The 26,415-nt window shown below is 45.8% G+C and overlaps 1 protein-coding gene across 2 annotated transcripts in view; it reads left to right on the forward strand.

The window, feature by feature from the left end:
• The window catches only part of IL1RAP (interleukin 1 receptor accessory protein), a 199,930-nt gene that overhangs the window by 93,337 nt on the left and 80,178 nt on the right, over nt 1-26,415 (forward strand). For both annotated transcript variants that reach the window (XM_067466134.1, XM_067466135.1), the window contains exons 2-3: nt 3,048-3,115; nt 25,151-25,436. In XM_067466134.1, coding sequence (XP_067322235.1) covers nt 3,049-3,115; nt 25,151-25,436 — 353 coding nt within the window. In that variant the 5' untranslated portion in view covers nt 3,048. The remainder of the gene's footprint in view (nt 1-3,047; nt 3,116-25,150; nt 25,437-26,415) is intronic.

Below are 26,415 nucleotides of genomic sequence, written 5' to 3' on the forward strand. Positions count from 1 at the left end.
CTATCTATCTATCTATCTATACCTATGGCTGGATGGCTATCTATCTGTCTATCTGTCTGTCTATCTATCTATCTATCTATCTATCTATCTATCTATCTATCTATCTATACCTATGGCTGGATGGCTATCTATCTGTCTATCTCTCTATCTATCTATCTATCTATCTATCTATCTATCTATACCTATGGCTGGATGGCTATCTGTCTATCTATCTATCTATCTATCTATCTATCTATCTATCTATCTATCTATACCTATGGCCGGATGGCTATCTATCTGTCTATCTATCTATCTATCTATCTATCTATCTATCTATCTATACCTATGGCCGGATGGCTGTCTGTCTGTCTATCTATCTATCTATCTATCTATCTATCTATCTATCTATCTATCTATCTATACCTATGGCTGGATGGCTATCTATCTATCTATCTATCTATCTATCTATCTATCTATCTCTATGGCTGGATGGCTCTTTGTCAGGAGGGCTTTGATTATGTATTCTTGCCCTGGTGAAGGGAGTTTAACTCGATGGCCTTAAGTATTTTCTGTTGGTCATTGGGCTTCTATGTAGGAACGTTGCCCCAATTCTCTTGTTCATGGGGTTCAGAATGGTCTTTGATTGTAGGTGAACTATAAATCCCAGTAACTACAAGTCCCAAATGTCAAGGTCTAATTTCCCCAAACTCCATCTGTGTTCATATTTGGGCATATTGAGTGCTTGTGCCAAGCTTGGTCCACATCCATAATTGTTTGAGTTCACAGTGCTTTGGATGTAGATGAACTGCAGCTCCCAAACTCAAGGTCAATGCCCACCAAACCCTTCCAGTATTTTCTGTTGGTCACGGGAGTCTTGTGTGCCAAGTTTGGTTCAATTCCATCATTTTGGAGTTCAGAATGCTCATTGATTGGAGGTGAACTATAATTCCCAGTAACTACAACTCCCAAATGACAAAATCATAATTTTTTGAGTGATGGTCACTCCTTGTGTTGTGAGACGTTGTTGCCAAATTTGGTGTGATTTCGTTCATTGGTTCTTTTGTTTTTAAGGTACTAATTATGCACATAACATTTATATATATATATAGATGGCTGAGAGTGGGGTACCTTTGCTTTCTGATGGTTCTGTGTGCCCAAACTTTGTCTCATGCACAAAATGATTAAAAATGCTGTGTATAAGAGGACCTTAAGACTATGTATATGAGCTTATGACACCTGGATAACTTCTGTATGTAGACTTAGATCTCATCTCTGAAAGATCTCATTTTGAAGGATAGTTCAAGAGATGCTACATGGTTTTAGGGCAGTGTTTCTCAACCTCCCTAATGCCACCACCCCTTAATACAGCTCCTCATGCTGTGTTGACCCCCAACCATATCATTACTTTTGTTGCTACTTCATAACTGTGAAACGTCAGGAGAGAATGCTGTTGGAACATGGACATACAGCCTGAAAAACTCACAGCAACCAAATGATTCCAGCCATGGAAGCCTACGCCAATCTCTTGTTAATTTTTCTCACTCTTTATCTTCATCCCTGTCACTCCTTCTTGATAAACTCTGGAAATGCATGGGGCGAGGAACCTATCTGTCTTGCTTAAGTTGTAAAATGTTGGTGTTTTCCGTGCTTTGAATAAGTCCAGGGCTTTAGCACAGTTGGTAAATCACCAGCAATGATCAGATCTACCAACTAAAAAGTTGCCAGTTTGAAGCCCTGGGTCGGCATGAACTCCCGACTGTTGGCTCAGCTTACTGTTTACCTAAGCAGTTCAATAACAGCTTGAGCTGTAAGTAGAGAAATTGTTGTTGTTCATTCGTTCAGTCGTCTCCAACTCTTCGTGATCTCATGGACCAGCCCACGCCAGAGCTCCCTGTCAGCTGTCACCACTTCAAGGATGCCATCCATCCATCTTGCCCTTGGTCGGCCCCTCTTCCTTTTATGTTCCACTTTCCCCAGCATAATTGTCTTCTCTAGGCTTTGCTGTCTCCTCATGATGTGGCCAAAGTAGAAAAATTAGATACTGCTAAAACAAGTGGGAGAGGTATTTTACGAAATTCTTAAAGAAAATGATCAGAAAATGCCCGGTGACGAAAAGAAAGGAGGAAGTCGTGATGGTTCTTTGCCATAAAAGATGGAGCGACAGCAACACACTGTGGCTGGATTCGAGCTCATCCTCCAAGTCGCCAAAAAGCTGGACGTTGACACAACATACCTCCTTTCTGGGTTGTTGTAGGTTTTTTTTTGGGCTATATGGCCATGATCTAGAAGCATTCTCTCCTGACGTTTTGCCTGCATCTGTGGCAAGCGTCCTCTGAGGTAATGAGGTCTGTTGGAACTAGGAAAAAGGGTTTATATATCTGTGGAATGACCAGGGTGAGACAAAGGACTCTTGTCTGCTGGAGCTAGGGGTGAATGTTTCAACTGACCACCTTGATTAGCATATAATGGTCTGACAGAGCCTGGGTCAAACCTTTGTTGAGAGTGATTAGATGTCCTTGTTTGTTTCCTCTCTGTTGTTGTGCTGTTGTAATTTTAGAGTTTTTTAATACTGGTAGCCAGATTTTGTTCATTTTCATGGTCTCTTCCTTTCTGTTGAAATTGTCCACATGCTTGTGTATGTCAATGGCTTCTCTGTGTAGTCTGACATGGTGGTTGTGAGAGTGATCCACAGATATATAGACCCACTTTCCTAGTTCCAACAGACCTCACTACCTCTGAGGATGCTTGCCATAGATGCAGGCGAAACGCCAGGAGAGAATGCCTCTAGACCATGGCCATACAGCCCGAAAAAACCTACAACAACCCAGTGATTCCAGCCATGAAAGCCTTCGACAATACCTCCTGTCTGTTCCATCTGTCTTTGTCTCATCCAAAATGTCATTGGATGTTTTTTGTGTATGGGTACTGTGATCCACCCTGAGTCCCCTTGGGGAGATAGGGCAGAATATAAATAACATTGTTGTTGTTGTTGTTGTTATATTGAATAGGCGGAGATATGTTGTCTATGAAGGCATTGGAATGACCATTCTGCCTCTCTCTTCCCACAGGATGAAGCTCCATTGCCTCTTGCTGGTAACCTTTTGGCTTTGCACCAGTGACTTATCCAGTGCCTCTGGTGAGTATTACGGAGAAGAAAGAGTCCACAGAATCATAATATGTACACAAGAGCTAGCTTTTCATTGAGCCACCTGGATACACAGGAGAGGATATCACATTCCTTCCGATCGTCATTGTTTTGGGTTCTAGTCCTTCAGGTTGGTTCTGACTTATGGGACTTTTTGGGGCTGAGAGTGTGAGATTCTTCCAAGATCACCCAAGGAGTCTCCATGGCTGAGTGGGGATCCAGTTCTCAAACCAGGACACAATGCTGGTGTTTATTTAGGCTTTTGTTGCTGTGCTGGTACAGCTGTACCAGGAGCTCCAACTTTATTTTCTTTCTGTTATCTGTTTGCAATCATAGGGCAGGCCACCTGTCCATCATAATTAAGCTTTGGTGTCCGTCCGTCCCCTTGTTCAGGGCTCTGGGAGGGAAAGGAGCCATTTTTTGGGCAGTCTCACACAAGGAAGCTAAGCTATAGGATGGAGACCAGCTCGTCCCGTAGAAAAGCTTCCTTTCTCAATAACTATCCAGGGAAAAAGTAACATCCGGGGATACAGAAGCAGAAATTCCAGGAGAAAGGTCCCAAAAGCTCTGGCTGAGAGCTCACAGCCTCTCAGCATCACAGCATCAGAGGGAACAGCCCTGAAGTTTCTAAGAATTCTCGAAGGGAGAACAGCATTACAGATCCACAGAACTCCAGCTGAAATATCTTCAAGCCTCGGCTGGTAGGTCTACTCAATACCCAGACGCACTTGGAATCGGTAGTAGGTCCCACATCAATGAGGCATAGATAGAAATCAGCCTGGGAGAGGTTAAAAGGGTTTTTTTTCCCTACAGAGAAAGTTCAGTTACTCAAAGTCAGGTACCAGCCCATTGAGGACTAGACTAAGAAAGCCTCGAAGTGTTGTTTGAACCATTGAAGATTTGTTGTTTGTTCCATAAGAAAGACTTTGTTGCATCATCAAAGACTCTAAAGACCATCACTTCAGAAAAATCCCTGAGAACCTCTCTTTGAGGCCCCCTGGCTTCCCATTGGGCTTAAAGTATGCGTACTATAGAAAAGTACAGCTATTACAGGCCCAGCGTGCAACAGAACAGTTGCTTTCTAACTGTTGTGGATTCCTCATCTTCAGAAGAGGAAGGGGAGCAGGGAAATGCTCAGGATGTGGAGGGAGAAGAAGAATCAGACGATGAGGGTTTGAAAGTGCCCACATTTCTAGAGAGACAGAAAAAGACAGAGCACAGACGGCGTTCAGCTAGAATAGCTGCTAAAAACGCTGAGCTAATTGGGAGACACCCTACCTCCTCCTGAGTGGGGAATTCAGGGCTATAAATCAGAGGAAGGAGTAGTCAGCTTTTGCTGGTAACAATGATCCTAATTTCTGCTGTTTTCACTCCTATGGAATCTGTTTTGTGGACTTAGTACATTGCCCATTGTCTGATGGAAGATTGGTATTTCTTTTGAGGACCTTGTAAGAGACTTAAATTTGTGTCTGGATTAAGACTTCCTTGCTTTCTTTTGCACTTTTCAATTGTCTTTGCTTATCCTTTGTGTTTGCTGAAGTAAAGCATTTTTCTTTTACTTTCAATATTGTCTAAAGGCTGTTTTTGAAGGGCGATTTCAGGACACTAACTTTCGCTCAATGTGACCTCTGTTTTGTAACTTCTCCTAAGTGATGCTCCAAGACTGTAGTGGTACCCCAAAATCCAACATCTGCATCTTTTCCAGACCTGGTGGTGTAAACGCAATAATGCAGGATTAAATTGCATAGTCTTTCATGCCATAGGAACTCCGCAGTGGGTTAAAGCCAGTCTATCATGCCATCGGAGGCCTCGGAGGCACAGTGGGTTAAAGCGCTGAGCTGCTGAGCTTGTTGGCTGAAAGGTCACAGGTTCGAATCTCAGAGAGCGGTGTGAGCTTCCACTGTCAGCCCCAGCTTCTGCCAACCTAGCAGTTCGAAAACATGCAAATGTGAGTAGATCAATAGGTACCGCTCCAGCGGGAAGGTAACGGTGCTCCATGCAGTCATGCTGTGTGCTGTCGCACCTGGGGGCTATAACTCTTAGTGAAAGAGGCATGGACGTGACATCTTTCCCCCAGGGGATTGCTTCTTGCCCTCTTTTAGGAAAACTGGAACTCCCAAGGACCAAAACATTATAGATAACTCAAAATAGGTTTTATTGTTCACAGAGAGTTATCCCTTTAAGGCAATAAGCTGGAAGTTTCAAGGGGATAAAGGAAAATATACATTATAGTCTCTGGTTGTCTTGGGTCCAAGGAGTTTTGCAGCTGAGAAGCTTTTCCGATATTCAATGGCTGTGAATATCGGAATAATCACAACCTCAATTCCAATGGCCTATATTTTGAAGGCACAAAGCCTTCCTCTGATACCAAAGAACTGGTTTGAAGGCACTTGAGACTTCTCAACGTCGTCCAGGTTGATCTGAACATGAAGCATAAGTCTCAAGGGTAAGAACATCAGAATTGGTGCTGAGAGGTAACTTAATCAAGGGCTTCAGAGCCAAGTCTCTCTCTCACGTCCATCTGATAGAAAGTTTGATGGTGGAATGGAAAAGGAAACCCTGTCCTGCTCTCTAGGAAGAGGTGGGGTCAAACAATTGAGCAGGAGGAGCAATTCAACTGGTGCAAACAACATTGATTGACAGCTATAAATAACCAATCAATCCAACTATACATTTACAGGGTAAAAAGGCAAAATCAGGCATGATACAGCAGTTCAAATCCTTCACCTTACAGTTCTACATATAGGTGGCGCCACTCACGCCGTCACATGCTGGCCACATGACTTTGGAGGTGTCTATGGACAACGCCGGCTCTTCAGGTTAGAAATGGAGATGAGCACCCCCTCCCACCCCAGAGTAGGACACGATTGGACTTCATGTCAGGGGAAAAACTTTACCTTACCTTACTTCATGCCATGTCAGATCTACCATCTTGTTGTCCCAATTGGCCGGGCCCCTCATTGAGGTTTTAAATATTTTTGTATTGAAAAGCATAATTTGTTTTGTTGCTTTGGACAATTTCTAGGATGTATTTTTGAAGTTATTCATGGGTTGTTGTAGGTTTTTGGGGCTGTGTGGCCATGTTAGAACATGGCCATACAGCCCCAAAAACCTACAACAACCCAATTTCTAGGATGTTTATAGTGTTGCACAGGAGTCAAGACTCATGGTCCACCTGGCACCTGAAATGCATCCACACTGTTGAATTAATGCAGTTTGATACCACTTGGCCAGTCATGGCCCAGAGCTAAGGAATCATGGGAGTTGTAGTTTTACAAGGTCCTTCGACATCTCTGCCAAAGATAACTGATGGCACACTATTCCCAGGATCTCATAGCATTGAAATGGCAATTAATGTGGCATCGAACTGCTTTAATTCAACAGCGTAGACGCATCCTAGGTTTTATGCCTTGTCATGTCCCAGTGCTGTGTATGGATATGTGTAAGGATATGATAATATTTTGGATGCATGTGGGTTTATTTGTTGTGTCAGGGCAACCAGTCAATTGTATTACATTTCTAACAGAACAAAACAAACAAACAAACAAACAAACAGACAGACAGATAGACAAAACACAAAATTTGCAAGTTTGGTAGTTGATAAAATGTCTTTTGAGTAGTATCTGGCCACTTGGAGTGCCTCTGGTGTTGCTGCAAGAAGGTCCTCCCTTGTGCATGTGGCTGGGCTCAGGTTGCATTGCAGCAGGTGGTCAGTGGTTTGCTCTTCTCCGCACTCGCATGTCATGGATTCCACTTTGTGTCCCCATTTCTTGAAGTTGGCTCGGCATCTCGTGGTGCCAGAGCGCAGTCTGTTCAGCGCCTTCCAAGTCGCCCAGTCCTCTGTGTGCCCAGGAGGGAGTCTCTCATTTGGTATCAGCCATGGGTTGAGGTTCTGGGTTTGAGCCTGCCACTTTTGGACTCTCGCTTGCTGGGGTGTTCCAGCGAGTGTCTCTGTAGATCTTAGAAAACTATTTCTTAATTTAAGTCATGGATATGCTGGCTGATACCCAAACAAGGGATGAGCTGGAGATGTCTCTGCCTTGGTCCTTTCACTATTGGCTGCTACTTCCCGGCGGATGTCAGGTGGTGCAATACCGGCTAAGCAGTGTAATTTCTCCAGTGGTGTAGGGCGCAGACACCCCGTGATAATGTGGTATGTCTTACTAAGAGCCACACTCACTGTTTTAGCGTGGTGAGATGTGTTCCATGCTGGGCATGCGTACTCAGCAGCAGAGTAGCATAGTGCAAGGGCAGATGTCTTCACTGTGTCTGATTGTGATCCCCAGGTTGTGCCACTGAGCTTTCGTATGCATGTGGATGAATGTGTGTACATGTAGTGAATGTTGAGTGAAAATGTAATTCCCCCTGTTTGTTTGTTAACCAATGTAATTGTAAATCCAATGTAGTTGCAAAGATTCTGTATGTCTGTATGTCAAATGTCATTCTTTGTTTAAATGTTTTTCTGTAATCTAATATACCTTCTCACACTGGAAATTGCAATAAAAAGAACCTATGCTTCAAAGTCATTGAAAAGTCATTTATGACAGTGGAATCATGAGAGTTGTAGTTTTGCAAGGTCTTTTGACATTCCATAGCATTGAACAAGGCAATTCATGTGGCATCAAACTGCTTTAATTTGTCAGATCTTGCTTCCAGGGTTGTCAGATGGTATGAGCACATTAATACACATTTAAGTCAATCCAGGATGTGGGCTGAACCATATGTACTGTACTATACTGGGGGAATTTGCTTATCTGTTGTGATTGTTTGGAGATTATGTTGCTTTGAGCTCTGTTAGGAAATAAGTGATGTGTCAAAAGGATGTCAGATGACCTGGCTCACCCCACAGGGACTGGGAAGTCTCCCTTCACTCGACTTCACCAGCCTCTTTTCAAAAACCTTTTCCATCCCCAGGTCTCGGTGGTGGTCAGGGGAGCTTTTGCACAATTAAAACTTGTGCACCAGCTGCACCCGTACCTTGGGAAGTCAGACTTGGCCATGGTGGTAAAGCTTCAACTAGTCCAACGAGCGGCAGTCAGACTACTAACAGGAGTGGGGTACAAGGAGCATATTACTCCTCTGCTGCGTCAGCTCCAGTGGCTACCAATTCGCTTCCGAGCACAATTCAAAGTGCTGGTGCTGATCTATAAATCCCTAAACAACTCTGGCCCAGTTTACCTGTCTGAACAGATTCTCCCCTATGAACCATCAAGGTTGTTAAGATCTTCTGGAGGGGCCCTGCTCTCAGTCCTACCACCCTCGCAATAGCGTCTGGTGGGGATGAGGGACAGAGCCTTCTCGGTGGTGGCACCTCGGCTCTGGAACTCTCTCCCGCTGGAGGTTAAATCTGCCCCTTCCCTCCTGACTTTCAGAAAGCTTTTAAAATCTTGGCTTTGGAATATAGCATTTGCAGAATGATTACTGATAACTGCTGACCACACTGGCGGATGGTGATGGATTTGTGATTTTACTCTGACGAGCTGAGCTGGCTTTATGTAATTGTATGATCTGTGCGGGGCTGGATGAATGCAAAGCTGGGGTGAAAATTGCTGGAAGAAACATTAACAACCTCAGATATGCAGATGACACCACTCTGATGGCCGAAAGCGAGGAGGAGCGGAGGAGCCTTCTAATCAAGGTGAAAGAAGAAAGCGCAAAAGCCGGGTTGCAGCTAAACGTCAAAAAAACCAAGATTATGGCAACAAGAATGATTGACAACTGGAATATAGAGGGAGAAACCGTGGAGGCTGTGACAGGGTTTGTATTTCTAGGTGCAAAGATTACTGCAGATGCAGACTGTGGCCAGGAAATCAGAAGACGCTTACTTCTTGGGAGGAGAGCAATGTCCAGTCTCGATAAAATAGTCAAGAGTAGAGACATCAGACTGGCAACCAAGATCCATTGCCTAGTCAAAGCCATGGTCTTCCCTGTAGTCACCTACGGATGTGAGAGCTGGACCTTAGGGAAGGCTGAGCGAAGGAAGATCGATGCTTTTGAGCTGTGGTGTTGGAGGAAAGTGCTGAGAGTGCCTTGGACTGCGAGAAGATCCAACCAGTCCATCCTCCAGGAAAGAAAGCCCGACTGCTCACTGGAGGGAAAGATACTAGAGACAAAGTTGAAGTACTTTGGCCACATCATGAGGAGACAGGAAAGCCTAGAGAAGACAATGATGCTGGGGAAAGTGGAAGGCAAAAGGAAGAGGGGTCGACCAAGGGCAAGATGGATGGATGGCATCCTTGAAGTGACTGGACTGACCTTGAGGGAGCTGGGGGTGGTAACGGCCGACAGGGAGCTCTGGCGTGGGCTGGTCCATGAGGTCACGAAGAGTCGGAGACGACTGAACGAATGAACAACAACAATGATCTGTATTTTAATGTATTTGTATTAATGTATTACGATGTTGTTATGTTTTTATTCTATTTGTGTATGAATTTCCTGCTGTGAACCGGCCTGAGTCCCTCTTCAGAGGTTGAGAAGACCCGGGTTATAAAAGCTCTAAATAAATAAATAAATAAATAAATAAATAATGAAAACAAGACAGTCATTCCCCCATTGAAGAGCCTCCTAACGTTTGCGCAGAATCTCTTTTCTTGCAACCTAAATCCATTGCTCTTGTGGATTCTCTTCAGCTTCCGTCTGCCCTCTATGAAACCACGTGATGCTGAAGTGGTAGAATTCTTCCAGACATTGAATGATTGGGATGGCGAATGTTCCTCTGTTCAGCTTTGTAGCGTGAATCTTTCTGGGAAAGTAAAAGCATGAAGGATGGAACCATGTTGACCCTCAGCTGGATTCCACTTTGTAAGAGATAACTCAAAAGATCCTTCCCGTCTATAAGAGCTTGAAGTTTTGTCTGATGCAGAACGGAGGTGCCGTAATGCATTTGCCAAAGAGACAGCAAGTTCCGAATCCGTCTGCTGCGTCTCCGGACTGGTAGGGAACATGCTGCCTTCCCGGAAGCTGGCGATTGTGCCCTCCTCCCGCCAGACCCATGAAAGGGAGGATTGTGCCCATCTGCACACTGTGAAAGGGGAAGAAGGCTTGCATAAGCCCTGACTAGCTTAATGAAACATGGTCTTGAGCAGGCTCTGGTAAAAGCCAATGCAAAATGGGGTTGGGCAGTGTCTCATATGGATAGGGAATAGGGAAATTTTATTTATTTATTTATTTATTAGTACACTTGTATACCGCATTTATTTATTAGTACACTTGTATACCGCATGTTGGGCATTTCTGCACCTCTGGATCGTGACAGCTAATATCTCAGCCTAAATCGGCGACTCATTGCGGTTTACAACATTTAAAAACAACAATATTCAGATTAAAAATATAAAACACAAGTACATATACAATACACAGTATTGGGCCACCAATACAGACCAAAGCATCTCTTAATTAAAATCATAATCCAATTTCGTTGTCTGTGATTGCCAGTCCTTGATCATGAACTTCATCGCACCGGATTAGCCAAATGCTTGTTCAAACATCCATGTCTTCAGTCTCTTCCGAAACACCATCAGCGAGGAGGCTGATCGTACCTCTATAGGGAGGGTGTTCCAAAGCCGAGGGGCCACCACAGAGAAGGCCCTGTCTCTCGTTCCCACCAGCCGCACTTGTGAAGCCGGCGGGATAGAGAGCAGGGACTCTCCAGAAGATCTTAGGGTCCTGGTGGGCTGATAGGCTGAGATACGTTCGGATAGATAAGTTGGGCCAGAACCGTTTAGGGCTTTAAAGGCCAACGCCAGCACTTTGAATTAAGCCCGGTAGCAGATCGGCAGCCAGTGGAGCTGGTGCAGCAGAGGAGTTGTGTGCTCCCTGCGCCCCGCTCCTGTTAGTATCATGGCTGCCACCCGTTGGACTAATTGGAGCTTCCGGGCCGTCTTCAAAGGCAACCCCACGTAGAGAGCGTTGCAGTAATCAAGACGGGATGTAACCAGAGCGTGGACTACCGTGGCCAAGTCAGACTTCCCAAGGTACGGGCGCAGTTGGCGCACGAGTTTTAACTGTGCGAATGCTCCCCTGGTCACCGCCGAAACCTGGGTTTCCAGGCTCAGCGATGAGTCCAGGATCACTCCCAAACTGCGAACCTGCGTCTTCAGGGGGAGTGCGACCCCGTCTAACACAGGCTGTGACCCTATACCCTGTTCGGCCTTGCGACTAACCAGGAGTGCCTCTGTCTTGTCTGGATTCAATTTCAATTTGTTCGCCCCCATCCAGACCGTCACAGCGGCCAGGCACCGGTTCAGGACCTCGACAGCCTCCTTAGTAGCAGGTGGGAAGGAGTGACAGAGTTGAACATCATCTGCATACAGATGACATCGCAATCCGAAACTCCGGATGATCTCGCCCAGCGGCTTCATGTAGATGTTAAACAACATGGGAGACAATATTGAACCCCGTGCTGCCTTCCCGGAAGCTGGCGATTGTGCCCTCCTCACGCCAGACCCATGAAAGGGAGGATTGTGCCCATCTGCACACTGTGAAAGGGGAAGAAGGCTTGCATAAGCGCTGACTACTAGCTTAATGAAACATGGTCTTGAGCAGGCTCTGGTAAAAGCCAATGCAAAATGGGGTTGGGCAGTGTCTCATATGGATAGGGAATATGGAAATGATGCTTCTCCTCTGCATTTGCATGGTTTCTGGCCTTGAAAGTGGGACCAGTCTCTCGTCCCCACCAGACGCGCTTGCGAGGCCGGTGGGGCCGAGAGCAGGGCCTCTCCAGACGATCTTAATAATCTTTATTTATTTATTTATTTATTTATTTATTTGGTGCATTTGTTAACCGCCGCTCTCAGCCCTAGGGCGACTCGCGGCGGTGTACAACATATAAAAGCATATTATACAATCAGCTACAACGACAATACAACATATCACTAATACATTATCATTTAAATTACACTAAAGTAATCCGCTTCATCTTATCATAGAATCATAACCAATCTCATAGTCAATATTCCGTTCCAGTTGTCATTTCCAGTTACTGTAGCCTTTAGTTGAATGCCTTCTCGAATAGCCATGTCTTCAGGCTCTTCCGGAAGGACATAAGGGAGGGCGCCTGTCTGATGTCAACAGGGAGGGTGTTCCACAGCCAGGGGGCCACCACTGAGAAGGCCCTATCCCTCGTCCCCGCCAGCCGTGCCTGTGAGGCAGGCGGGATCGAGAGAAGGGCCTCCCCAGACGATCTCAAGGTCCTCGTGGGCTCATAGGCCGAGATGCGGTCCGAAAGGTATTTTGGGCCGGAACCGTTTAGGGCTTTGTAGGATAGCACCAGCACCTTGAATTGGGCCCGGTAGCAGATCGGCAGCCAGTGGAGCTGGAACAGCAAGGGCGTTGTATGCTCCCTGCGTCCCGCTCCTGTTAGTAACATGGCTGCTGCGCGCTGGACTAGCTGAAGCTTCCGGGCCGTCTTTAAGGGCAGCCCCACGTAGAGAGCGTTGCAGTAGTCAAGGCAGGATGTGACCAGAGCGTGTACCACCGTGGCCAAGTCAGACTTCCCAAGGTACGGGCGCAGCTGGCGCACGAGCCTAAGCTGTGCAAATGCTCCCCTGGTCACCGCTGAAACCTGGGGATCCAGGCTCAACGATGAATCCAGGATCACACCCAAGCTGCGAACCTGCGCCTTCAAGGGGAGTGCGACCCCATCCAGCACAGGCTGTAACCCTATACCCCGTTCGGCCTTGCGACTGACCAGGAGTACCTCTGTCTTGTCTGGATTTAATTTCAGTTTGCATAATCTTGATAGTTCATAGGGGAGAGGTAAACACAGGGCCGGAGTCGTTTAGGGCTTTATAGGTTAACACCAAGAACTAAAATGTCTTCTGAACCCCACCAATGATAGAATTGGGCCAAACTTCCCAAACAGAACCCCCATGACCAACAGAAAATGCTGTGTTTTCCGATGGTCTTTGCCGACCCCTCTGACACCCCTTTGCAACCCCTCCAGGGGTCCCGACCCCCAGGTTGAGAAACACTGACCTAGAGCTTTGGAGAGAAGTGACCAGAAGGTTCCCTTGATGTATGGTAAGAACACTTGCCCTAGGTGGATCTTTGGTTTTCTTCCTGTGGCTTGTTCTTGGTCTTGCCGCTTTTCCGCTGTCTGCAGGCTTCAGAAAAGGCAAAAGCTGCACATCGCAAGTGCTGAACCTGACCCAGCACATAGAAGATGGCTTTGAAAGGCAGCAGATCACAGGAGCTGTCTTCATAGACCTGTCAGCAGCCTATGAGACTGTGAACCACCGTCTCCTGAGAAAAATGTATAATATCACAAAGGACGACCACCTCACCCGCCTCATAGGAAACCTGCTACAAAACAGGAGCTTTTTTGTTGAGTTCCAGGGCCAGAGAAGCAGATGGCGGAAACAGAAGAACGGCCTGCCTCAGGGGAGCGTGCTTGCTCCATCCATGTTCAACATCTACACAAATGACCAGCCACTGCCAGAAGGGACAGAGAGCTTCATCTATGCTGACGATCGTTCCATTACTGCTCAAGCAGGGAGCTTTGAGACGGTAGAACAGAAGCTCTCCGAAGCTCTAGGTGCTCTTACTGCCTATTACAGGGAAAACCATCTGATCCCTAATCCATCTAAAACACAGACATGCGCCTTTCACCTTAAGAACAGACAAGCATCCCGAGCTCTGAGGATTACCTGGGAAGGAATCCCACTGGAGCATTGCAGCGCACCCAAATACCTGGGAGTCACTCTGGACCGTGCTCTGACCTACAAGAAGCACTGCCTGAACATCAAACAAAAAGTGGGCGCTAGAAACAACATCATACAAAAGCTGACTGGCACAACCTGGGGATCACAACCAGACACAGTGAAGACATCTGCCCTTGCGCTATGCTACTCTGCTGCTGAGTATGCATGCCCAGTGTGGAACACATCTCATCACACTAAAACAGTGGATGTGGCTCTTAATGAGACATGCCGCATTATCACGGGGTGTCTGCGACCCACACCACTGGAGAAATTACACTGCTTAGCCGGTATTGCACCACCTGACATCCACCGGGAAGAAGCAGCCAATAGTGAAAGGACCAAGGCAGAGACATCTCCAGCTCATCCCCTGTTTGGGTATCAGCCACCACGTCAACGACTTAAATCAAGAAATAGTTTTCTTAGATCTACAGAGACACTTGTTGGAACACCTCAGCAAGCGAGAGTCCAAAAGTGGCAGGCTCAAACCCAGAACCTCAATCCGTGGGTGATACCAGATGAGAGACTCCCCCCTGGGCACACAGAGGACTGGGCGACTTGGAAGGTGCTGAACAGACTGCGCTGTGGCCCCACGAGATGCAGAGCCAATCTTAAGAAATGGGGCTACAGGGTGGAATCCTCGGCATGCGAGTGCGGAGAAGAGCAAACCACTGACCACCTGCTGCAATGCACCCTGAGCCCTGCCACATGCACGATGGAGGACCTTCTTGCGGCAACCCCAGAGGCACTCCAAGTGGCCAGATACTGGTCAAAGGACATTTAACCAAATACCAAATTTACAAAATCTGTGTGGGTTTTTTTCTTTCTTTTTTTTTCTTTTTCTTTTTAATCTCTGTGTTTGTTTTGCTCTGTTGGAATTGTAATACAATGGTTGCTGATGACACGATAAATAAAATAGGAGAATAACCATTAGCCTGCAGAGCCCAGTCAGGCGATTGTTTTGGAAATCACACAATACTGCAGTGGCTCCAGCTGTGAAAGCTTTCAACAATCTAACCTAAGTTTAGGGTCGGTGGCCATTCCCTTCCTTTCCTCTTCAGGTACCTTAACAAGCCCCCAGGGGCCATTTAGTGCCACTCCCTACAGTAGTGCAGGGCTAAATCAACCTAAGAGGTGCCCATCTAAACTTGAATTAAAGACCTCCAGAAAAAGAAGGGTCAATGATCCTTCAAGGCAGGTCATCCATTCCATTGACCAGGATTCTTTTCATTTGTGTGTCCCAATGCTTAAAAAAAAAACGTGTTTTGTGATCATGGGGGGGGGGGGTGGGGAGGAGCAGGACAGATATCTCTGAACAGTCTTTGAAGCCCAAACACAAATGCAAGATACTCCATTTAGGCAGAAAAAACGAAATGCAAAGATACAGAATGGCGGACAATGCCTGGCTCGAGAGCAGGCATTGTGAAAAAGATCTTGTGGACAACAAGTTAAACATGAGCCAACCATGTGATGTGGCGGCAAAAAAAGCCAATGGGGTTTTGGCCTGCATCAATAGGAGCCTAGTGTCTAGATCTAGGGAAGTCATGCTCCCCATGCTCTATTCTGCCTTGGTCAGACCACACCTGGAATATTGTGTCCAATTCTGGGCACCACAATTGAAGAGAGATATTGACAAGCTGGAATGTGTCCAGAGGAGGGCGACTCAAAGGATCAAGGGTCTGGAGAACAAGCCCTATGAGGAGCGGCTTAAAGACCTGGGCATGTTTAGCCTGAAGAAGAGAAGGCTGAGAGGAGATATGATAACCATGTATAAATATCTGAGAGGAAGCCACAGGGAGGAGGAGGGAGCAAGCTTGTTTTCTGCTTCCTTGCAGACTAGGACGCAATGGAACAATGGCTTCAAACTACAAGAGAGGAGATTCCATCTGAACATGAGGAAGAACTTCCTGACTGTGAGAGCCGTTCAGCAGTGGAACTCTCTGCCCCGGAGTGTGGTGGAGGCTCCTTCTTTGGAAGCTTTTAAACAGAGGCGGGATGGCCATCTGTCAGGGGTGATTTGAATGCAATATTCCTGCTTCTTGGCAGAATGGGGTTGGACTGGATGATGGCCCATGAGGTCTCTTCCAACTCTTTGATTCTATGACACTTTATCTCCTCTTGCACTAAAGAAAGAGAATGCATCTTCTGCAGCTATGGATATGGACAAATAACCTAGAGTACTGGCTCATGACAAGGAAGAGAACTCAAAAGGGGATGTGCAGAGTGTTCAGTGGGCAGGCTGTGCACCGAAGACGCTTTCTTGGTGACAGGTCTCCATCGCCATGCCTCCCTCCAAGCCTGCTCTGTCTAGACGGGTGCCAGGGCTGTCTACTAAAGTCCTGCCTTGAGGAAAACAGATGGAAACTGAAGCTCGCAAGATTAACGGGCTGGCATGTCATTAGCCAGAAGGACTGACAGGCCAATTTGTCTTCATCACCAATCATGGGACTCTCCGACCCTGTAGGATTCCTCCTTCTCTTGATGAACCACAGAGAGACTGAGAGACAGGTAGACGGACCAAATGAGGAGGGGTAGCCCATCCCCCAGAGGACAGGATCAGAATCCAAAATGACCGTAATGGATTAGAGGACTGGGCCAAGGCTCACAAAATGGATTGCAGCAGGGGGAAATGCACAGAAGTACAGTTATTAGACAGAAGGAATGCAATGCACAGATATAGGATGAGTGACACCTGGCTTGGAAACATGATGATGACGTCAATGGTGGTGGTGTTGATGGTGATGATGTAGATGATGATGATGATAGTGGTAATGACAACAATGGTGGTGGTGATGATGATGGTGGTGATGGTGATGATGACGGTGGTGATGGTGATGATAACAATGGTGGTGATGGTGGTGAGGATGATTACGATGGTGATTGTGATGATGATTATGATGACGGTGGTGGTGATGATGAAGATGATGATCATGGTGGTGGTGGTCATGGTGGTGGTGCTGGTGATGATGATAGTGATGATGACGATGATGATGATAGAGGTAATGACAACAATGGTGGTAGTGATGATGGTGGTGGTGATGATAACAATGATGGTGGTGATGGTGATGATGACGGTGGTGGTGATGATAACAATGGTGGTGATGGTGGTCAGGATGATTATCATGGTGATTATGATGACGGTGGTGGTGGTGGTGATGATGAAGATAATGATCATGATGGTGGTGCTGGTGATGATGATAGTGATGATGATAATGATGATTATAGTGATAATGACAACAATGGTGGTGGGGATGATGACAGTGGTGGTGGTGATGATGACGGTGGTGGTGGTGGTGGTGATGATTACGGTGGTGATTGTGATGATGATTATGATGATGGTGGTGGTGATGATGAAGATGATGATCATGGTGGTGGTGCTGGTGATGATGATAGTGATGATGATGATGATGATGATGATGATAGTGGTAATGACAACAATGGTGGTGGTGATGACGATGGTGGTGATGATGATGATGACGGTGGTGGTGATGATAACAATGGTGGTGATTGTGATGATGATTATGATGATGGTGGTGGTGGTGATGGTGGTGATGATGAAGATAATGATCATGGTGGTGGTGCTGGTGATGATGATAGTGATGATGATGATGATTATAGTGATAATGACAACAATGGTGGTGGTGGTGGTGCTGATGACGACGGTGGTGGTGGTGATGATAACAATGGTGGTGATGATTGTGATGTTGATTATGATGGTGGTGGTGGTGGTGATGAAGATGATAATCATGGTAGTGGTGGTCATGATGGTGGTGATGCTGGTGATGATGATAGTGATGATGGTGGTAATGATGATGATGATGTCTGGAGATGGGCAACCAAAATGGTTAAAGGTTTGGAAGCCAAGAATCCCTCTGAAGAATTACTGTGGGAGATAGATGTGTCTAACTTGGAGAAGAGAAAGCTGAGAGGGGAACATGAGAGCCCTGCTTGAATATTTGAAAGGACGTCACATTGAGAAGAGGGTTAACTTGTTTTGGATAGTAGAATATGTTGCCTGGGTGTCCAATAGAGGAGTCCTGTCTCTGGGGGTTTTAAGCAGAACCTGGCTGGCTTTCTGTCAGGAGGGCTTGAATTGTGTCTTCCTTTATGGCAGGACAGGCTTGGACTGAACGGCCCTTGGGGTCTCCTGCAGCTCTATGCTTTTATACCACTGAGCATTGCACAGGCAGACCTGCACAAAATTCTCCAGCCACACATTTCCCCCAGATTTGTAGAACATACTCAGAAACTGAGGGTACGTCTAAACTGTAGAATTAGTAGCCAAAGTGCTCGAAGCCCTTTAAGGTTAAAGAAGAGTGTTCTAGAAATCTGTGGGGAATGCGCAAACAGATATGGAATGTGTGGTTGCAGATTTCCATGTGCAATGTTCAGCCACACCACTTGATCTACTCGGCTTCCAGAGCCTTCGACTGGATGTAGTCAGGTGCAGAAAGGAACTTCTTGATGGTCTGGTTCGAAGACATGATCCTGTGAGTCGTAGAATCATAGAATCATAGTATCAAAGAGTTGGAAGAGACCTGATGGGCCATCCAGTCCAACCCCATTCTGCCAAGAAGCAGGAATATTGCATTCAAATCACCCCTGACAGATGGCCATCCAGCCTCTGTTTCAAAGCTTCCAAAGAAGGAGCCTCCACCACACTCCGGGGCAGAGAGTTCCACTGCTGAACGGTTCTCACAGTCAGGAAGTTCTTCCTCATGTTCAGATGGAATCTCCTTTCTTGTAGTTTGAAGCCATCGTTCCCTTGCGTCCTAGTCTCCAAGGAAGCAGAAAACAAGCTTGCTCCCTCCTCCTCCCTGTGGCTTCCTCTCACATATTGATACATGGCTATCATATCTTCTCTCAGCCTTCTCTTCTTCAGGCTAAACATGCCCAGCTCCTTAAGCTGCTCCTCATAGGGCTTGTTCTCCAGACCCTTGATCATTTTAGTCGCCCTCCTCTGGACACATTCCAGCTTGTCAATATCTCTCTTGATTTGTGGTGCCCAGAATTGGACACAATATTCCAGGTGTGGTCTAACCAAAGCAGAATAGAGCATGGGGAGCAGGACTTCCCTGGATCTAGACACTTGGCTCCTATTGATGCAGGCCAAAATCCCATTGGTTTTTTTTGCCGCCACATCACATTCCTGGCTCATGTTTAACTGGTTGTCCACGAGGACTCCAAGATCTTTTTCACACGTCCTGCTCTCAAGCCAGGCATCATCGTCCCCCATTCTGTATCTTGGCATTTCGTTTTTCCTGCCTAAGTGGAGTATCTTGCATTTGTCCCTGTTGAACTTCATTTTGTTAGTTTTGGCCCATCATCTCTCTAATCTGTCAAGATCGTTTTGAATCCTGCTCCTGTCCTCTGGAGTATTGGCTATCCCTCCCAATTTGGTCCCGTCTGCAAACTTGATGATCCTGCCTTCTAGCCCTTCATCCAAGTCATTAATAAAGATGTTGAATAGGACCGGGCCCAGGACGGAACCCTGGTGATAGAACTCCACTCATCTCTTCTTTCCAGGATGAAGAGGAAGCCTTGGGTTCATCCATTTAACCAATTCCAGATCCACCTCACCGTAGTTTTGCCTCGCCCACATTGGACTAGTTTGTTTGCCAGAATGTCTGGAATATCAGTATGTAAATGGGTATTTGTTTGTGTTCGGTACCTTTGGGATGAACTCCGAAGGAGTGCTGTTTGCATAAGCTTTTGTGGAACAAGTCAGCATCTTGCACCTGATTACAAAGACCCATAATGGAGATTGACTTCCCTTGAACTGCCTTGGCTCAGTGCTGCAGAATCCTGGGAGCTGTAGTTTTACAAAGTCTTTTGCCTTCCTGTTCAAAGAGTGCTGTGCCCCATCAAACTACAACTCCCAGGATCCCATAGCACTGAGCCAGGGCAGTTCAAGGTCCAAACTGCATTCAGACTGCATCTATGATGTAGGTGCACCTCTTGGAGGAAGAATTTTGCTTGAATTCACACGTTGGAGGCCTAAAAGGTTGCAATCTTCTTTGGCAGAAGCATGCAAACAACTATGAAATGCATATTTGTGGGTTTTAATGTATTTCCAGGAGTCACTGCATCTTTGATTGATCAAAGCATCTTCTGAGAATGTTTTCCACTCATTGAGATGTTTTGTCTTGGCATCGTTTCTCCGTTTTTGTTTTGATCTGTGCGTCGGTTTTTATGTTCCTGGTGTTTTTCATTATTTGGCACCTTCGGGTTCCCAGATTGCTATGAAAAAAGACAGAATAGTTAGAACTCAGCTGGATACAATAGATTATTTCTCTCCTTACGTTTAAATTAATTAGATTTTGGAACATAAAGGGACCACAACATCCAATTACAGCAAATGATCCACACACAAAAAGAAAGAGGGTGGAAAAGGTCATCTATGGAATGCATAAGGAAGGCTAAGACTAAAGCTAAACTATGCAGAACTCACTAGCAAATACTTTAAAAAAACAGTGTAAGCAAACATGAACAAACTAAAACACAAAGCAACTCTGAGACACCTTCAAGGGAAAAACTCTACTAAGGAAAATCATAGTTAAAAAAACATATAATTATGTTATTGTACAGCTTACAAGTCACCTTGCTCAAGTTGCTCATAAAAGTTGGGTGGATCCCAGATATCCCTGTCTGGAATTCCAAAATCCAAAATCCAGAGGTCTTGAGTTTTTAGGGAAGGAAGGAGAGAAGAAATGAAAGAGAGAATGATGGAGGGAGGGAGGGAGGGAGGGAAGGAAGGAAGGAAGGAAGGAAAGAGACAAGGAATGATGGAACCAAAGAGCAAAGGAAGCAAGAAAAAAAAAACAGGTAGAAAAGGAAGAAAGGAGAGAAAGAAAAAAGAAGGCGAAGGAAAGAAAGAGGTAGAAAAGGAAGGAGAGAAGGAAAGAAAAAGGGAAAAGAAGGAAGGAAGGACAGAAGGAGAGAAGGTAGGAGAGAAAGAGGGAAAGAAGTAAGGAAAGAGAGAAGGAAAGAAGGAAAGGTAGATAAGAAAGGAAGGAGAGAAGGAAATAAAAAAGTGAAAGAAGGAAGGAAGGAATGAAAGAGAGAATGATGGAGGGAAGGAAGGAAGGAAGGAAGGAAGGAAGGAAGGAAGGAAGGAAGGAAGGAAGGAAGGAGACAAGGAATGATGGAACCAAAGAGCAAAGGAAGCGAGAAAAGAAACAGGTAGAGAAGGAAGAAAGAAGAGAAAGAAAAAAGGAGGCGAAGGAAAGAAAGAGGTAGAAAAGGAAGGAGAGAAGGAAAGAAAAAAGGGAAAGGAAGGAAGGAAGGAGCAAAAGCAGGAAGGAGAGAAAGCAGGAAGGAGAGAAAGAGGGAAGGAAGGTTGGCCACAGCAACGTGTGGCGCGTACAGCTAGTATTGAATATATAGCTTTACCTTCGGGCTCTGTGCACAAGGTATAGATAAAGTATAAATGAATTTTGTATCCAGACTTGGGTCCCGTCATTAAGGTGTCTCATTGTATAAATATGTGAGAGGAAGCCACAGGGAGGAGGGAGCAAGCTTGTTTTCCGTTTCCTTGGAGACTAGGACGCAAGGGAGCAATGGCTTCAAAGTACAAGAGAGGAGATTCCATCTGAACATTAGGAAGAACTTCCTGACTGTGAGAGCCGTTCAGTAGTGGAACTCTCTGCCCGGAGTGTGGTGGAGGCTCCTTCTCTGGAAGCTTTTAAGCAGAGGCTGGATGGCCATCTGTCAGGGGTGATTTGAATGCAATATTCCTGCTTCTTGGCAAAATGGGGTTGGACTGGATGGCCCATGAGGTCTCTTCCAACTCTTTGATTCTATGATTCATTGTGTTTATGCAATATTCCAAAATCTGAAAAATATCCAAGATGTTTCTGATCCCAAGCGTTTTAGAGAAAGGATGCTCAGGCTGCCGTCATAACCACAAAGTATTAGATGTTTAGTTGACTTATTGCTCAAGAAATCCATAAAGAGTAGGTGATGTCTGTTTAGGGGGTTCTCATCTTAATCTGTCAATTGCATTCCCTTCCTTCCTTCTTTCTTTCCTTCCTTCCTTCCTGGGCATTGGTCCACCAGGCTTAAATCATCTCTCCCTCTTTCTCCTTTGCTTAAGGAAAAATTATGCTGGACTTTTCCTTGGCTTCAGGCCACAGCCATTTCCAACTGTTCAGGCTCTTTGTCCTTCTTGTGGATTTGTGGACCGTTTTTTAAAATGCATCAACTATCTTTGCCAACACTTTATTCTTTTTTATTTTTCAAAGTGGTTAAATACCTCACAGCACAGGATCATGATCTAAAATGACTTTAAAAGGCCATTTTTGAAAGCTAGGCCAAGACTAACGCAATGAATTGGTCAGATCATACCTGGCATACTGTGTCCAGTTCTGGGCACCACAATTGAAGGGCAATGTTGACTCTGAGCTGGAATGTGTCCAGAGGAGGGTGCCTCAAAGGATCAAGGGTCTGGAGAACAAGTCCTATGAGGAGTGGCTTCAAGAGCTGGGCATGTTTAGCCTGCAGAAGAGAAGGCAGAGAAGAGACATGATTTTATTTATTTATTTATCGTGTCATCAGCAACCAGACATTTGTATTACATTTTTAACAAAACAAACAAACAGACAAAACACAAAGTTTGCAAGCTTGTTTGTTGATTAGATGTACTTTGACCAGTATCTGGCCCCTTGGAGTGCCTCTGATGTTGCCGCAAGAAGGTCCTCCATTGTGCATGTGGCAGGGCTCATTGTGCATTGCAGCAGGTGGTCAGCGGTTTGCTCTTCTCCACACTCGCATGTCGTGGATTCCACTTTGTGGCCCCATTTCTTGAGGTTGGCTCTGCATCTCGTGGTGCCAGAGCGCCGTCTGTTCAGCGCCTTCCAAGTCGCCCAGTCTTCTGTGTGCCCAGGAGGGAGTCTCTCTTTGGTATCAACCATTGATTGAGGTTCTGGGTTTGAGCCTGCCACTTTTGGACTCTCGCTTGCTGAGGTGTTCCAACGAGTGTCTCTGTAGATCTTAGAAAACTATTTCTTGATTTAAGTCATTGACATGCTGGCTGATACCCAAACAAGGGATGAGCTGGAGATGTCTCTGCGTTGGTCCTTTCACTATTGGCTGCTACTTCCCGGCGGATGTCAGGTGGTGCAATACCAGCTCAGCAGTGTAGTTTCTCCAGTGGTGTAGGGCGCAGACACCCCGTGATAATGCGGCATGTCTCATTAAGAGCCACATCCACTGTTTTAGCGTGGTGAGATGTGTTCCACACTGGGCATGCATACTCAGCAGCAGAGTAGCAAAGCGCAAGGGCAGATGTCTTCACTGTGTCTGGTTGTGATCCCCAGGTTGTGCCAGTCAGCTTTCGTATGATATTGTTTCAAGCACCCACTTTTTGCTTGATGTTCAGGCAGTGCTTCTTGTAGGTCAGAGCACGGTCCAGAGTGACTCCCAGGTATTTGGGTGCGCTGCAATGCTCCAGTGGGATTCCTTCCCACTGGGGGACATGAGAGAAGCCTCCTTGCAGTATTGCAAAACATCCGGGCATCCCTTGGGCAATGTCTTCGTAGACCGCTGATTCTCTCACTTCAGAAGTGACCAGAAACGACTTGCAGCATGCAAGCAAGCAAGCAAAAAAAGAGACATGATGAAGACCATGGATCAAGATGTGAGAGGAAGCCACAGGGAGGAGGGAGCAGGCTTCCTTTCTGCTGCCCTGGAGACTAGGACGCAATGGAACAATGGCTTCAAACTACAGGGGGAAAAGGAGATTCCATCTGAACATGAGGAAGAACTTCCTGACTGTGAGAGCTGTTCCGCAGCGGAACTCTCTGCCCCAGAGTGTGGTGGAGGCTCCTTCTTTGGAGGCTTTTAAACAGAGGCTGTTTGGCCATCTGTCGGCAGTGCTTTGAATGTGATTTGCCTGCTTCTTGGCAGAATAGGGTTGGGCTGGATGGCCCACCAGGTCTCTTCCAACTTTAAAAATCTATGATTCTATGAATTCCAACAGGGAGAACTGGATAGCACTTCACTTCAGCAACAAAAATGCTATGCACAGATATAGGCTTGGAAACAGTCCTATGTAAAGGAAGTCAAAAGTCTGGAAACTATGAATCCCTCTGAGATGCTACTGACAAACCTGGGGGTGTTTATCTTGGAGAAGAGAAAATTAAGAGAATACATGAGAGTCATGTTCAAAGATATGAAAGTGTGTCGTATTAAAGAAGAAGCCACCTAGCATTGGAGGATACCTCTAGGGATGTTCTAGATCAGTGATTCTCAACCTGGGGTCTCCAGATGTTTTTGGCCCACAGCTCCCAGAACTCCCAGCCAGTTTACCAGCTGTTAGGAATACTGGGAGTTGAAGGCCAAAAACATCTGGGGAACCCAGGTTGAGAACCACTGTTCTAGATCAGTAGTTCTCAACCTGTGGGTCCCCAGATGTTTTGGCCTTCAACTCCCAGAAATCCTTACAAATGGTAAACCGGCTAGGATTTCTGGGAGTTGTAGGCCAAAACATCTGGGGACCCACAGGTTGAGAACCACTGTTCTAGATCCTCCAATTCAATGCTATGAATGATTTCTGATAAAAGTCCTTCGTTTCAATACAGTTCACTATGTTGGGTTTCTGATCCCTTGTTACTCCCCCTGGAGCAGTGGTTCTCAACCAGGGGTCCCCAGATGTTTTTGGCCTACAACTCCCAGAAATCCCAGCCAGTTGACCAGTTGTTAGAATTTCTGGGAGTTGAAGGCCAAAAACATCTGGGGACCCCAGGTTGAGAACTACTGCCGTGGAGGATTTAACAACTTCTTAGAGAGGAGAGGGTACCTCTAGAAATGTTCTAGGTCCTCCAAGGCAACCCTGTTAAGTTCTAGTGGAAATCATCCATTTCAGTAGGGTTCACTATTATCCTTGGTGTCCTCTTTCCACTGTGAGTTTCTATGGAGTCAGCTGTGAGGACCTAACAAAATAGTGGAGAAGATACCATTCTAAGAATGTTCAGGCCATACAAAAAGACTCTACTAACTTGTAATTGAAATCATTCAATTCAATAGGGTTATTCATGGCTTCCTGTTTCCATGGTAAGTTACCAAAGAACCACCCTAGAGGATCTAGCAAATTTCCAGATAAGATAAAGTCTAGGAATTTTCTATAAGTTCTACCAGAAGTCATTCATCTCTGTAAGGTTCACTATTACCTACAGTTTCTTGTTTCCATGAGGAACTTATCGTCCATGGATACAAAAGTTGTTCAGTCCTAAAATATACAGCAAGGGTTCTCCATTTCTGCCTCTTCTTGAACCTCAGTGATCCATCTCAGTACTAAATGTGGTTTCACACCTTTGTCCTTCCTTTGCAGAGCGCTGCGATGATTGGGGGGTGGACACCATGAAGCACAAGCCGGTCTACAATGGGGAGCCGGCCAGGATCAAGTGCCCACTCTTCGAGGCCTTCCTGAAGTACAACTACAGCACTGCCCACTCAGCTGGACTGACCCTCATCTGGTACTGGATCGGGCGAGGGCAGGATCTGGAGGAGCCCATCAACTTCCGCCTCCCGGACAACCATATCAGCAAGGAGAAGGACACCCTCTGGTTCCGCCCTGCACTCCTCAATGACACCGGGAACTACACCTGCATGCTCAGGTAAACATCATGATGAGGGTAGCAATGGTGGTGGTGGTGGTGGTGATGATGATACTTTATTTTTATCACGCCCTATCTCCCAAGTGGACTCAGGATGGTGACGATGATGATGACAATGATGGTGGTGGTAGTGGTGATGATGATATTGCCAGTGATGATGATGATGGTGATGGTAATTGTAATGAGGGTAATGGAGATGATGGTAGTGGTGATGATGATGATGATGATGATGGTGTGGAGATAGTGGTAGTGGTGATGTCATGATAATGTTGGTAATGATGTTGATAATAATGATGATGGCAATGGTGGCGGAGATGGTTGTGTTGGTGATGATGATGATGATACTTTATTTTTATCCCAACCTATCTCCTGAGTGGACAATGATGGTGGTGGTAGTGGTGATGATGGTGGTGATGATATTGCCAGTGATGATGATGGTGACGGTAATTGTAATGAGGATGATGGGGTGATGATAATGGAGATGATGGTAGTGGTGATGATGATGCAGATGGAGATGATGATGATGATGGTGGTGGTAGTGGTGATAGTCATGATAATGGTGGTGATGATGTTGATGATGATAATGATGATAATGATGATAATGGTGGTGGTAGTGATGGCAGTGAATGTGATTATGTTGATGATGCCTCGTTCCTTCCCAAGAACATTCAGCATGGACTTCCATCTCCTTCATTGTGGACTCGCTTGGAGAAGGGTCTTTCCTTGGCTGTAAAAATCTAGGTTCTAGGAATCTATGATTCTATCAAGGGATGTAATGGTCTTCTGCATGATCGGACCTCCACCTGGTCACTAAAGTCCAAGAAAGGAATTGATTGTGTCTTCTTTCCTGGCAGGAGGAGGTTGGACTGGATGACCTTTGGGATCTATTCTAACTCTAAAGAGTCTATGCTGTATATATGATCTCTGCCTTGAATCCCCTGCAGTGTGAGAAGAGCAGAATAGAAATGTTTCAAATAAA

Source organism: Anolis sagrei, chromosome 3, assembly GCF_037176765.1.
Source record: "Anolis sagrei isolate rAnoSag1 chromosome 3, rAnoSag1.mat, whole genome shotgun sequence".
NCBI lineage: Eukaryota > Metazoa > Chordata > Lepidosauria > Squamata > Dactyloidae > Anolis > Anolis sagrei.